Consider the following 15,338-nt stretch of genomic DNA (forward strand, 5'->3'; position numbering starts at 1 on the left):
TCTCATCTTGAAGACCAAGTCACTAAAGGTTTCGTGTTTTTTGCCCTAATGTACAACCAAAGTTTCAGAACTATGGGAGATGTTTGATTTGTGTCAGTGTTAGTACATTGAGATGTTGAGGCATGCCCCACAAGATGGTTGTCTGTATACTGCACAGCTCAAAGCATGTCTAGTGTTTTCAGAAATTAGAAATTAGTTTTGTATTTTTAGTGGGGATATTTCCCCATTGTCATTCGTGTGTTTTTGTCAACAGGGAATCATATAAGGACGTTGGAAACACATTTGTAGAGACTGAACAAGACTTAAATTTATTTTACAATGTGCTAGTAAATTTTAAAGATATGGTATGAAAATTAGAATAATCTCTTATTTTCTACAGATCATGATAGTGTATTCATTCCGGAGAAGTGTCCCCTTTATCAAAAAAAACCCTAACTGAAAAATAAAAAAAAAAAATATATAATCTTTCTCTGAAAAATGTTGGCTTTTTAGGACATCTTAAAATTATAAAAATTGATAAAAGTCTGAGCATGAGCTGTTAGAAAAGGGAACACTGAGTACCTCAGGTTCACTAGTATGTATATGTTTGGGAATCTTGTTTTAGAAATATGCCTGTTCTAGCTACAAAAACTAATTTTCACTAGTTTTTAAAACTCATGAAGCACAGTGGGGAATAGATTCTTTGTGTAAAAATCATTGCAGCTGATCCTATTAAGGCAGAGCTTCAAAAAAAGTTAAGGATAATTGTCCATGTAAGGTATTTTATAATTAGATTGAACTGGTAAATTAAAATATATTGAGATGTGTTAAGATTATGATAGATGTCATCCTGCATATTAAATTGATGTTATACTGAGTTGTATAGTTGAGGCAGTAGGAATCTACACATGAGAAAAAATACATAGTATGGTAAGGAGGAGTTCCTAAAATATATCTTAAAATAAGGCTTCATCCTTAATTTTTCGCAGCTGTGGCCCTATTTTTGGTAAGGAAAGCTGGTTACCTTGCTGTTGGGAGGGCTTGGCTTTACATCCCTCCTGTTCACTCTCATTTCACTCACAGAATCACAGAATCACAGAATCACTACGGTTGGAAAAGACCTGTAAGATCATTAAGTCCAACCTGGAAAAAAAAAAAAAAACAAAAAAAAAACAACCCACCACACAACAACAACAAGCCACAACCCACCCAACACCACACAGCACCATGTCCATCAAGCTACATCCCACAATGCCACATCCACACGCTCCTTGAATATCTCCAGGGAGTGTGACTCTACCACCTCCCTGGGCAGCCTATTCCAATGTTTCACTACTCTCTCAGTAAAGAACTTTTTCCTAATATCTAGCCTGAACCTCCCCTGGCGCAACTTGAGGCCATTTCCTCTAGTCCTGTCACTAGTCACTTGGGAGAAGAGACCAGCACCCACCTCTCTGCAACCCCCTTTCAGGTAGTTGTAGAGAGCGATGAGGTCTCCCCTCAGCCTCCTCTTCTCCAGACTGAACAACCCCAGCTCCCTCAGCCGCTCCTCATAAGACTTGTGCTCCAGACCCCTCACCAGCTTCGTCGCCCTTCTCTGGACACGCTCCAGCACCTCAATGTCCTTCTTGTAGTGAGGGGCCCAAAACTGAACACAGTATTCGAGGTGCGGCCTCACCAGCGCCGAGTACAGAGGCACGATCACCTCCCTGCTCCTGCTGGCCACACCATTTCTGATACAAGCCAGGAAGCCGTTGGCCTTCTTGGCCACCTGGGCACACTGCTGGCTCATATTCAGCCGGGTGTCGATCAACACCCCCAGGTCCTTTTCTGCGGGGGAGCTTTCCAGCCACTCATCCCCAAGCCTGTAGCGTTGCCTGGGGTTGTTGTGGCCGAAGTGTAGAACCCGGCACTTGGCCTTATTGAACTTCATCCGGTTGGCCTCAGCCCATCGATCCAGCCTGTCCAGATCCCTCTGCAGAGCCTTCCTACCCTCAAGCAGATCAACACTCCCTCCCAACTTGGTGTCGTCTGCAAACTTGCTGAGGGAGCACTCTATCCCCTCATCCAGATCATCAATAAAGACATTAAACAAGACCGGTCCCAAAACTGAGCCCTGGGGGACTCCGCTTGTGACCGGCCGCCAAGTGGATTTCACCCCATTCACTACAACTCTCTGGGCTCGGCCAGAGCCACTCATTTCATCACCTCTAATTCCCTATTCTGTTTTTTCATTTTTATCTTGTAACTTTTTGTAACTCTACTAGCACAGCAATGCCCTTTTGTTGAAAACAACAAGTGTTATTTTTCAGCAGTTGTTGTAATAGCCCATCTGAGCCTGGAGGCAATCAAATAAATCTACGAGATTAAGCATTACACAAAGTACAGCCAAGAGAAAATCTTCCCTTTCTCAGACTTCCACTTCCCCCAATTCCTTCCCTCCCCACGCAGTCACTCGCAGCCTTTTTATCTCTCCTGTGGGATGAAATTCTTCTGGGATGTGGACGTTTGGCTTTGTATTACTCCTGAGGTTGACTGGCAAGAGGTGGAGGCACACTATTCCGGTGTATGGTAAAACCCACAAGTTAGGATACTTTTTTGCGAGACAGAAGATTAAAGTTCACATCTCTCTGCAAATACATCAGGGGATATGAGCCAGTATCCTTGAAAGCCAAGGCAAGTCTTTATGGAAGCAGTGACCTAACTCCAAGAAACAGGACATGGCTGTGAATGACCATCAGCTGGTCTCCTTCCCTCTGCCCCGAGTTAAGCACCAAAATCCTAAGAAAGTGGAACTAAAGTGCCAGCTTTTCCTTGGCATTTCCTGCTGGTTATTTTAGAATAATATAATCGCAGAATGGTTTGGGTTGGAAGGGACCTTCAAAGATCATCCAGTCCAACCCCCCTGCCATGGGACATCTTTCACAGGGTCAGGTTGCTCAGAGCCCCGTCCGTCCTGACCTTGAACACTTCCAGGGATGGAGCATCCAGAACTTCTCTGGGCAACCTGTTCTAGTGTCTCACCACCCTCATCATAAAAAATATCTTCCTTATGTCCAATCTAAACCTGTCCCCCTCCCCGAGCATACTGGCTTTCGCCCAGGCACCCAGCTTTGCGGTGGGGAACCCAGTGGTCCACCCTTACCTGAGACAATTATTACCTGCTGTGGGTCTACTGTCTTCACCTTCCCCTCCCTTTCCTCCCTTGTACCTGTGCATTTGGGGGGTCCAGGCTTGTCCCCCCGGTTTCCGGAGGCCAGGCAGCCCAGGGAAGCTGAGCTCCCATGGCTGGGCAGAGGCAGGGAGCAAGGCACTGAGAGGAGGGGTCATTTTAAAGAGCACCCGAGCGCAGGCTCTGGTCTCTTTTGCTCGCTGTGACAGCAAAGCGTCACACTGGAAACCACAAGCTGGGACTTACCAAGTGGCCTCTGATCTTTCTCACTCTTTTTTGCCACCTTTCCTCTCTTTTTGTCTTCTTATTTTTCTAAGGAAGAGGCATTTTCACTGACAGCTTCTTGGACAGTTCTGGGACACCATTTTTCTGAGGAGGGTAAGGGGTTTTTAACTCCTCACTTTGATAGTGGTTAGAAGTAACATTTTAAAGGAGCGGGGAAGATTGTTTGTTTGAATGCATTGTTTTGGGACCCCGCATGTCCTTTGGCATGAGTCGTTCGTAAGCTGAAATAAATTAGGTGAAAGCAAGCGGCTATAGAAAACCAAATCATCCAGGGTTTTCAAAGTTCAGTAACTTGGATTTATTATAGGATCGTTTGATTTGTTTCACTGGTTTTGCATGTCCTGTCACTTGTGTGCTTGTACACTAAACTAGTTCATAACATTTCTGCTGATGGAAAAGTATTTTTCAGGAAAAAACATTGGAGAGTGGACATTTTTGAACAGAGAGCTTAAAATATCACGGATTTAAATGAGCTCTGCAATGACACAGTGAGGCAATAAACATTAAGTGCTGCATGTATTAAAATTTTTAAGTTATGGGTCTCTAAAAGTATTTAGAACCACAAATACGACTGCCAAAAGAATATGCCCTTGCCAGCTATAAAGTTGTGGCTATTAATATGCAAAGCTGTAACTATGTGGGTTAACATACAAAAACATCCAAAAGTTTCATTTTGCTTTTATTCTATGTCAACAAATATACATGGCACTTGGGATAGCATAGGTTTTTTTGCAAAAAAGTTGTGTTAAACAACCGAAGTATACTAAAACACCAGCTATACCTTTGATTGAACCTGTCTTAAAATGGCAAGCTGCTTGGAGGTTGCTATTCTGGGAGGTGACTCTGATAGGTCTCAACAGATGCAGCTCCTGGAATGCAGCGTGAGCGGGGGGAGCCGGGCAGCAGCTGACCCCCGCGCTGGCACACCAACATTTTGGGGATGGTAGCTCACGTCAGCGCGGGCTGACACTGACACTTTCGGCACACATGGCCTTCTCCCTCGCCTGCTCTGCACATGGTCGTCACCCCGCAGTAGCAGCAAAAAAAATCCTGCTGCTCATAGGCAGCAACCATTCCTTTCTAAAATTAAATTACCGTTTTGTTACATGCTGTGTGCTTAAGGAAAAAATTGATGTGCTGAGATTTTAGATCGAAATATTACTGGAGTTTTTAACTAAATTACCTGAAATAATCCAGTCGTTTGTTTTATTGTTAGGTAGCATTTCCTCATGAATGACTGCAAGGATCACAGAAAAAATTAGCTGGTGTAAATTGCTTTAAAATCAATGGATATATGGAATATTTTAATATATTTGAATACTGATCTCAGCATTTCTGTTGTAACTGTGTTACTGAAGATCAGTGCTTTCTTACACATATATGTGTATTTATTTGAAATAGCTCCTTTGAAAATTACTTAGGGGCTGTCTCACATTGCACTTGACAAAAACTCGGCTCTTCATTTCAGCAAGGGCTAGAACTTGCCTAGAGTTGATAAGTCTAATTCAGATGTCTGTTCTAGCATATCTCTAAGGGAGTGATTATTAACCTTTACACATAAAGAACTTGTTTAAAATAACACGTCCTGCTAATGTTTCCATGACATTTTTCTCAAATAAAAGTTAGACAAAATCCTAAATGTAGGATTATAAATTTCAAATTACTGATATTGAAAAGCAAGCAAAGCGTGCTATGAGTAGAATGTATTTGTGAATCTGACATGGGAAATAGAATATCGTCAGTCTAGAAAATCAAAAGTTACAAAAAACCTGGAAACAATTTGGAGCAGATACTAAATCTAAAATCATCATGACATCATACTAAAAATTCACTTTGTCTTTATGTCTTATGTTGCTTTTTTTTTAAAGTATTTCTCCCACTCTTAATATTCCCTGGTCAAATTCTGAACTCGCCTGCAAGTCTAGCCCTGGAGTAAGGATGAACAAAGTTGGGGACACATATCTTTCCTATGCTTCAGACTAATGAATTCATATCTAGAACATGGCTGATTTAAATGTATATTTACAAAATTTTAGACTCTGGCAAACTCATTTAATGTTTAGGAAGAGAATTTAACTCTTTGGATGTGGTGATAATAGGGGAATGTTATTTTTATAACCTTGTTATTAAAAAAAAAGGAATTATTTTTAGGTGTTGTAGGTGTATTCCTCACAATTTGAGTATCCATTGTTATTAATAAGCAGCCACACTACAATCTAGGACAGTATAATTGTTCTTAGGAAGATAGATTATCCTGTCTGTTTTGGTTTTGTGGCATATTTATATGTATTGACAAAGGTTAGATTTGTTGCATAATCACTCCGCTATTACATTTCACAACTGCACTGTAGCTCTAAATGTTTTAATTTTATTTTTATTTTTAGCAAGCTCTTGGCTGTAATATTTCATTGCAGTCATGGCCCCTAAGAAGAAGAATGTGAAGAAGAACAAAGCAGATATCAATGAAATGACTATCATTGTGGAAGATGGGCCACTCAGTAAACTAAATGGCTTGAATGGACTTTTGGATGGAGGAAATGGTTTCAGCTGCATCTCGTCTGAAGTTTCCGACCCATCATATAGCCCAAATCTCTTGGAAGGTCTAAGCAGAATGAGACAAGAAAATTTTCTTTGTGACTTGACTATCAGTACCAAAACCAAATCCTTCAGTGTTCATAAGGTGGTGATGGCTTCAAGCAGTGACTACTTTCACAACATCTTAAAGAAAGATCCATCCACTCAAAGAGTAGACCTCAATGACGTATCCCCATTGGGTCTAGCTACTGTTATCACCTATGCTTACACTGGAAAACTTACTCTCTCACTTTACACAATAGGTAGTATTATTTCCACAGCAATTTACCTACAGATTCACACCCTTGTAAAGATGTGCTGTGATTTTCTAATCCAAGAAATCAGTGTTGAGAATTGTATGTATGTTGCCAATATTGCAGAAACATACGGACTAAAAACAACCAAGGAAGCAGCGCACAAGTTTATTAGAGACAACTTCATTGAATTTTCAGAAACGGATCAGTTCTTAAAACTTACTTTTGATCAGATTAATGAACTTCTTGCAGATGACGACTTGCAGTTGCCTTCTGAAATTGTTGCATTCCAGATTGCAATAAAATGGCTGGAATTTGACCAAAAAAGAGTAAAGTTTGCTGCTGATCTCTTAGGTAACATCCGTTTTGGTACCATCTCAGCCCAAGACCTTGTCAATTATGTTCAAACTGTGCCAAGAATGATGCAAGATGCCGACTGCCATAAGCTCCTAGTGGATGCCATGAATTATCATTTGCTTCCCTACCACCAGAATACACTGCAGTCCAGAAGAACAAGGATCCGTGGAGGTTTCAGAGTCTTAGTTACTGTTGGAGGACGCCCTGCTCTAACAGAAAAGTCTCTTAGCAGAGACATCTTATACAGAGATCCTGAAAACGGATGGAAGAAGCTGAGTGAAATGCCTGCTAAAAGTTTTAATCAGTGTGTGACAGTGATGGATGGATTTCTCTATGTGGCCGGTGGGGAAGACCAGAATGATGCCAGGAACCAAGCCAAGCATGCAGTCAGCAATTTCTGCAGGTAACTGGTTATTTATTTAAAAGGGATGGAGAGATCAACTCCACACAATGCAGGTAGATAGACCAAGCTGGTTTGTGATGTGAAGCATGAACTGCTCAGCTAAATAGAAAGGGGACAGTGTTGGGGAGCTATGGATGCTATTCGATATTAAAGTTTGAATGAACAGAAATATGCGTCTGAAGCTATGCAAAAAATTCACCATGGTTACACATGCACAGTGAGAAGTGAGGAAAACCAAGAAAACTTACTGCAAGTGGAGGAAATAAATAGGAACATAAATGGGAAGTTCTGGGATGTTCTAAGGTACCATTAAAATGCACCAAATCAGACAAGGCGAGACTTTTTAATTTTCAAGAGCTTCTGATGCCTCACAAAAAGTTCTGAAAAACATCTTTTAGGTGATATAATCTTGACTTTCTATGTACCATCCACCATATTTTCAACAGCTTTTATGCTGCATTTCGTACCCTTTAGCTTTTTTATTTATCAAGGGTTTAGAAACAATGTCACCGTCTCTTGAAGGCTGTGCTTCTCTTCTGCAATGTGCTTCAAATAATACCTCACTTCTGAAATATTACAGTTCCTATCCATAGTGTTCCAAGGACTGCACTGGTGATAGCAAGGTCAGAAGGCTAACATGCAGTAGTCAGATGGGTGATACTAGTTTTTAAATAGTTCAGCCTAAAAGCTGACAGCACACAATAGCTTGAAGCAAAGGCTGGAGGTGAGACAACTCAGCTTTTTATCTACTAACAGACTATTAGACATGCAATGGCAATACACACCCTTTACTGCTCCCAGAAGGAACACTCAGATAACGTCCCCTGAAGACTTCAGCCAACATGCAAAGTTAATGAATAAGGAACCTTCTCTAGAGCATTTTTATTGTGTGATCTACTTTGTTAGAAAAATACCTCATGACAAGGAGATTATGCTGTTGCTCTCCTGACCTTCTGCTTTTAAGCTATGCCTCACATTCTCACAAGGAGCTGTGTACTCATTGCACACCTTGGAGGGGGGGAATCCTTGTGGTCCATGGCTGAATGGGTTCTGCTCCCTGTTCTGCCATTAACCTCGAGCATGTGAAGTCACACCAGTATGCCTGTGGGCTTCCTTTCAGAGCTGCAGATGGCAATGCAGTATGACAGCTAACAATTATTATTTACTTTCCCATGGCCTTTTTCTTGTGTGATTCTCTGGTCATGTCAGCATGCAACAAGAGAAATGCATGGGCCTACTAGTGTACCTCACTCAACTCCTTCAGGAGTCATAATTTGCTATTTCCTATTTAAAAAATGCTCATTTAAATGTCAAGGACAGAGAATGTTATTTCAGATAGGTATGGTGGTGTTAGGAAACAAAGATGTTCTTTACACATAATTCTTACTCCATATGAGTGGCAGGGAAAGAATACTTACCAATTAGAAAGTACTAAAAAGCTGGAAGTATAAATCACCACCTAATGTTTTTTAAAAGTCTTTGAGTAAATTTTGACATCTTTGCTGTAGGTGTAAATTCCAAAAAAACTTCTGAAGTTTGTATTGTATGTTGAAAGTATCTCTTTCCAGTATTCTAATTAGGTTATTATACAAAATCAAATTGCAGAAAGAGTCAGATTTACTTTCTTGAAATAATACCAGGTTTGAATGATATAAACGTTTTTTTTTCTCCAATCAAAAACTAAATTTATTTGGAAATGTAACCAGGAATACCAGTTTCATTCCACTGACTTCTAATGGACTAAATAAATAACTAAAAGTTTAGCAACTCCACAGCTGCAGCAGTAGTGGGACAGAGACAGGACTGTAGAATTTAGCAGGGCAGTGTGTGAGACAGTCACCCTCTTTTTTTAATGCTTTCAGATACGATCCTCGTTTCAACACCTGGATTCACCTGGCAAACATGAGTCAGCGGCGCACCCACTTCAGCCTGAATGTGTTCAATGGTCTCCTTTTTGCAGTGGGTGGTCGTAACTCTGAGGGGTGCCTCTCCTCGGTTGAATGCTATGTGCCTGCAACTAATCAGTGGCAGATGAAGGCATCCCTGGAGGTGCCCAGGTGCTGCCACGCCAGCGCAGTGGTGGATGGTCGGATCCTGGTCACAGGAGGTTACATTAATAACGCTTATTCTCGCTCGGTGTGCATGTACGACCCCAGCAAAGATAGCTGGCAGGATAAGTCCAGCCTCAGCACCCCAAGGGGGTGGCACTGCGCAGTGTCTCTTCTGGAGAGGGTCTACGTCATGGGTGGGTCTCAGCTGGGGGGGCGAGCCGAAAGGGTTGACGTTCTCCCAGTGGAGTGTTACAGTCCTTACACAGGGCAATGGAGTTATGTGGCACCGCTTCAAACCGGAGTTAGTACAGCTGGTGCCTCCACCCTTAATGGGAAAATTTACTTAGTGGGTGGCTGGAATGAAATAGAGAAAAAATATAAGAAGTGCATTCAGTGCTATAACCCGGATCTCAATGAATGGACAGAGGAAGATGAGCTGCCTGAGGCCACTGTCGGCGTATCCTGCTGTACAATATCCATGCCCAACACCAAGACAAGGGAGTCCAGGGCCAGCTCAGTCTCTTCTGTCCCAGTCAGTATTTAAATACAGCTCTAACCAGCAATAAGTAAAAATGTTTACCTGCACAGCAGTATAATTAACCCTTTAAGTAGCGTTTTTGTGCTTATATGGAAAAAAATCGTTGGCTTTGCAACAGTTTTATCAGTGCAAATTGGCCAGTTTTCATGATCTTTAATACAGGTGGCATGAAACAGCATATTAGGGATAAGATTAATTTTCTTAGCAGGAAGAGAGAGTTAACCCATAACTGCAGAATTTCATTCTCTTCCTGACTTTGCCACTAACTTACTGTACTATCTGTGGCAAATCATTTACTTTCTTTGTGCCTTGGCTTCCTTACCTGTAAAGCAGAGATAAACTTGCTTCAGAATATTGTTGTGAGGCTTTTTTAATACTGAGTTTTAAATGCTTTCAGAACCCAAAATGAAAGTCAAATATTGCTAGTAATAAATCTCAACATATATCAGAAATTTGCTATGTCATCATAAAATTGATAAGTTTTGTTCTTTTCTAAGCATTTTCTATTTTCACAAACAGAAGGGAAAAAAACCAAAACTCCAAAAATATAGCATATAGCATGTGCATACTTTTTTTGGGGGCAATGGTATTCACAGAGAATTTCTCAAAACATTTTCTCCTTCAGAAGTTCGAAAGAGATCCCTATCTTCTGCCATGAAACCCTTTAATTCTCATATCTAATGCTGTGACATGGCTTTCAAGACCTGAATCTACAAAATACCTTAGCACCTGTAAGCATTATGGGCCAGCCGCAAGGACTGCCTTGGGTGCCAGGTTTCTCTCCTGACCTCCATGTGTACACCAAGGAGCAGACCACCACCCCATCCTCTTCATCATGCCAGGGAGACTCTCCTGTCACTCCAGGTGGAAGGCATGAAGGTCAGTCAGTATGTCTCCTCCTGTTCCCACTCTTCCCATCTGTGTAGGAATGCACATCCCGGTTGTCTTCTTGTTCAAGAAGGTCCTCACCAATGCAAGGAGCTAGGAACTGCGGCAGCAGGGCCAAAATCTGGAAGCTGAGTTCATGCCAGGAGGTACCAGGTGCTAATGGTGTCTAAGAGTGGAGATCCACAGAGTGTCCCTCCTACTCAGTATTATTCTGACAAATTCCCAGTCAAGTGAGGAACAAAGACGGCATAAAGACTGCAGGATCTGCCTTTAAGAGTAGGATATATGTGTGGAAAGTGGTGAATCATGGGAAAACTGGATGAAATCAAAGAGACTTCCCTTAATAGTACCAAAGAGATACCTTAACAACTTTCTTACCAGGTATAGGCACAACATCACCCAAACTAACCTTTTCCTGGGCATGCCATTATGTACCTCCTTTTGAAGCCTTCATTACAGCCCTATTTATTTTCTGAGGAGCTTTTATTCACGTTTTTCCAAACGCTAGACTAATGCTGGGCCTGTTGAAGTCTGTGAAGTTTTCCCAGTGAGTAGAGTGAAGTCTTCACTCAACTCGGGTTACCTTCCAAGAACTTTTCTTCCTAATTTCAGCATGCATTGGGGGAATTAAGAATGAAACCTAATCCTATTCCCTTAGCCAAAGGGATACACAACCTATAATGTCCCCTGAGAATCTGATACCAAAGGACTGCTGTCAGCACAAAATGTCTACATCCTTCTGTTGGGGAAGGAAAGAAGCAGTACAAGGAACTAAAATGATTTAATATAACCAAAAGGGCAGAAGTTCACTTGTCTTAACCAATTCATAGAGGCTTCACATGCAGTTTCCTCAGATTATCATTGACACTTCCAGGCTGCAGTGCCAATGAGAAGGCATGCTCTTAGCAATGTTTACAAGGCAACCAGATTTTTATCTCATTTGCAAAAGGGGAGTGCTGTAAAATTGTCAGTACGTGTAGATATTGTTGAGGCAAGCATTTTCAGGACTCATACTCTGCTCTTTGTAGCTTTGTTGCAGCTACATATTGAGCATCAGCATGAGCATGACACAGTATTAGAGATGAAGTAATTCACTCTGTCGGTTGGGATTAAACTCCATGGTACTCGGTCCTGTTTTCCCATTCTAACAGAGTTCACGTCTGCATCCTGACCACACAATTTTAAATCCCAAATTCTATTTTTGAGTGCTGCATGTTATTAGAATATACTGCATTGCAATGACTTTTGGTCAAAGTAGTGCTGTCATACAGTTTTGATTAATTTAATTAGCATACAGTTATCCTTTATCCCGTTTAAATCAAATGAATAATAATTCAAGTCCATGGTCACAGAACAAAGCATGTAATTGTGTAACAGAGTAAGATTACTTTGTTTTAAATACAAAAATGCTGTTCTTGCCCATGCCAGTCACCAAAAGCTTCTCATGGATGAGAGCAAAATTTCTCTTTTCCCAAAGTCATGACCGTGTGTTCCATATAAACGTATTTAGGAAGCTCTTTGAAAAATCCATCTGCTCCAATATTTTTTTGTAAAATTTTAATGCTATTAGATGAAGTTGCTTATCCATCCAGTCCAATGAAGACACACATACACATATCCAATTATAACGGTATACACCCTCCAGTTATGTAGTGTTTCGAAGGTACCTGTAAGATGGTATTTAGGAATTGAAGAAACAATCATTTTGGCCTCAGACAGACATTGGATGAAATTCTGTCATACACAAATGTCTCTTTTTCCCTTTGGAACTCAGTTCCAAAATGCTATGAGTAGTCAGACATTGCTGCGCGCTTTCCTCTTTGTGAGCCAACAGTAGAAAGGTATTTGTGAATGATGGGCTAAGTGCAATGAAACTACTCTCTTACTACTTAAAGGGTTAAAAACTTTGGGGGCCAAATCCTTTTCATCTTACTCACAAAAAAGTTCCATTGACTTCACTGGGACTATTGAATAAGATGTACAGGATTTCGAACTCCTGGCCAAATTCTGGCAGAACAGTATATACAAATGCCTGCCAAAACTGTCATACCCAGGAGGAAGACTGCTCCTCAGCCTCCACTGCCCTTGGCCATGACAAGTCCATAAAGACCTGGCCTAGGACAGGAGTCAAGCACCACTGGCCATGTGGTCCTTCCGTAGCACAAACTAGGTACATACTTCAGGCCAAAAATTTTAGGCAGATTAACAAATGGTACTGTTATCAGTATAGCACTTCAGTGTGACTTTATATTATTTTCTCTAAACATCTGTTTAGGCTTCAGCTGTGCATTGAGCCAGAATTTGGCCCTTAATACGTGACAATATCAGCTGGACTTAGTATTATTTTGATCATACCAAGGTACTGAGCTATTTGTGACATTTTTATGTACAATCTTGTTTTGTTAGAACTGTGAAAAATGGTATGTTGTGTTTTATGGGACAGTGTTCTTTCATTGTCAGCTATCTTATTTTCGATTTCCAGATGTTTAATATAACAACATCTCAGTTGAACTTGAAATATTGTATATCCCAAAAAGAAATTTTAAAATGCAGTTTAGGAAGTACTGTATATGGTGATATTAACTAGAGCAGAGGGCTTCCAACTGTGTGATATGCAGATTGTTAAAACACTACAGGGATCTTCTTTAATGATAATAGTAAAAAAAATAAAAAAATAATATATTCTGTTACTTTCAAAATTCCTTATGCCCATGCATTTTATAGTTGACAACATCTGTGCTTCCAAGGAGTTCAAACCTGAAAATAAGCTTTCTTCAGCCTGTGAGTGAAACGGTTTGATAACGTTTTGTTTTCTTCTTCATTCATGCTTGTTTAGCTGCATGGGAGAATTTGTTACAAGGTTGTGAGGGAGGAAATTACTGTTCGAAAGTTATGCTAAAAGGAAGATTTTGTGCTTAGTTCTTAATCAAGGTGAGATCATGATGATTTAATCTCTTCCTGAAGTTAACCCACAAGATCATCTGTGGATCAGCCAAGAGTCCAGTAAGCTTAAGTGGCAGCTTCTAGCTGGTCAAAGAGGGAACTAGACAAAATTAGCATCAGCCAAAGCTATGAGGTGTTGAAAAGTGTTTTGTGTTGAGATTTTTAAATGGCAGTTCTTGCAGGAAAAAGTACCTGATGAATGAAATGACTGAATAAGACCATGCTTTATATTATCCTGAAACCGAGATTAGTCGATCCTACAGTTTTAACTCTTTCCAAACCAATGCTGGGTGCTGGGTTTAGGGGGAGTTTTTCACTGGTAACAGCTGGGTTTGGTAATTCTAGTTGCAAACCCAACAGTCAAACAAATAGTTGTATGAGCATGCGTACCTTTTTGAATTCAGTGGGACTTCTCCTATATACAGTTATTCTCATGTGCTTATGTTTGGAAAATTAAAATACAAGACCTAAGTCCATGGGTATACAAGTATCAATGTTCAATGAGAGCCAACGTGGAGGTATTAGGCTGAGCCTCAATCTCACTATTCAACTACCCACTTACCGTGCAGGCAAATGAAATTTTTTAGAGAATAGATTTCCCTGTAAGGATTACTTCCTTGGGAATGGCTGCTGAATGAAATCCTATGTATTCTCCAAGGGGTTTTGTGCAACACACAGGATGAGAGATGCAAGAGGCTCCAGACAGTGGAAAGGGAAAGATGGAGCCCCTTAGCACAGTCAGTAGACTAAGATTTTGTTCCCATTTCTCAACGAAGTTTGAGAAATACGTGCTGGAAGGAAGCACCTACTTCAACACACACCTTTCCATAAGCAGCCTTTCTTTATGTTACCTAACTGAGGTGGCCCAGCCTTTCTTATGAAAAGCAAGACTCAGTTTTCAATTGCCTGTAACTTGAACTCTCAGTTGAATTGAATTTTCAGTCCACTTCAACCTGGTTTACCAAAGTTGGGAGATCTTTTTCAAATTCTGAGAGAAGGCAGTTGAAGCCAATAGTCCTACTGTAGTCTCCTGACCTTTTTGCAATGAATTTGCTCATCCTTTTGTTAAAGACCTACTTTTTATAAGTAATCAAAATTATATTGCACAGATTTGTACTTTGACTCCTCCATGCAAGAGGAGGATCTCTTATCCCTTTTATTTTCGCTTTTCTTGTCCATAACTGAATGACTCACAGAGCACCAAAGAAGATGCACAGATGCAAACAGTACATAAAAGCTCATCTGTGAATCTAATTCAAAAAATCTCATCACTGGTGGCCACAATAAAGAAAAGGACACATTCTGCAATGCCTGTTGGAAAAAAAAAGGGGTGAAAAATGAGTTGCTGGTGCTCATTTGTAAGTGTGGCACTGCTCAGAACTCTGTTCCCAGAAGTTTGCTAAAGAATAAAGGAAAATACATGCAATTCTATATAGCTTGTGTGAGAGATTCAGTTAATACCAGATGAGTTTTGCCATGCAAAAGACTAGTATGAGTTCATTGTTGTCTCAATGAAAATTAAACTTTCAATAAAAATATAGGCAATTAGTAAACTTATGAGGAATACGTAGTTGATTTCTGTTGGTAAGAATGGGAACACACACATTTAGATACACTGGATGTTACACTAGTTGCTGCCTTGGCAGTTTTGTGGTCAACAAGAAAAGTTAAAAATATAACTTATTTGTGTAAAGCATTTCCCCGGCTTGTAAGTGTCAGACATACTGCTTATACAAATAGGTTTACTAATTATACACTTTAAGGATGGACTGTGATAACACGAGGGAACATATTTCAACAGAAAAAAGCTGCAAGTATAATGTCAGAATGTTGCTACTTAAAATTTGTAATGCAGCAGTTGTCGTTAAGAGGTGTAACAGCATGTTGGCATTTT

At 40.5% G+C, this 15,338-nt stretch overlaps 1 protein-coding gene across 1 annotated transcript; it reads left to right on the plus strand.

Annotated features, from left to right (window-relative positions):
* The first annotated feature begins 3,367 nt into the window (after window positions 1-3,367).
* Window positions 3,368-14,875, plus strand: KLHL31 (kelch like family member 31). Its single transcript, XM_009810731.2, has 3 exons — window positions 3,368-3,529; window positions 5,821-7,024; window positions 8,887-14,875. Exons 2-3 carry the CDS (start codon window positions 5,853-5,855, stop codon window positions 9,617-9,619), a joined length of 1,905 nt encoding a protein of 634 aa, XP_009809033.1. The 5' UTR covers window positions 3,368-3,529; window positions 5,821-5,852; the 3' UTR covers window positions 9,620-14,875.
* Window positions 14,876-15,338: the final 463 nt, after the last annotated feature.

Source organism: Gavia stellata, chromosome 2, assembly GCF_030936135.1.
Source record: "Gavia stellata isolate bGavSte3 chromosome 2, bGavSte3.hap2, whole genome shotgun sequence".
Taxonomy (NCBI): domain Eukaryota; kingdom Metazoa; phylum Chordata; class Aves; order Gaviiformes; family Gaviidae; genus Gavia; species Gavia stellata.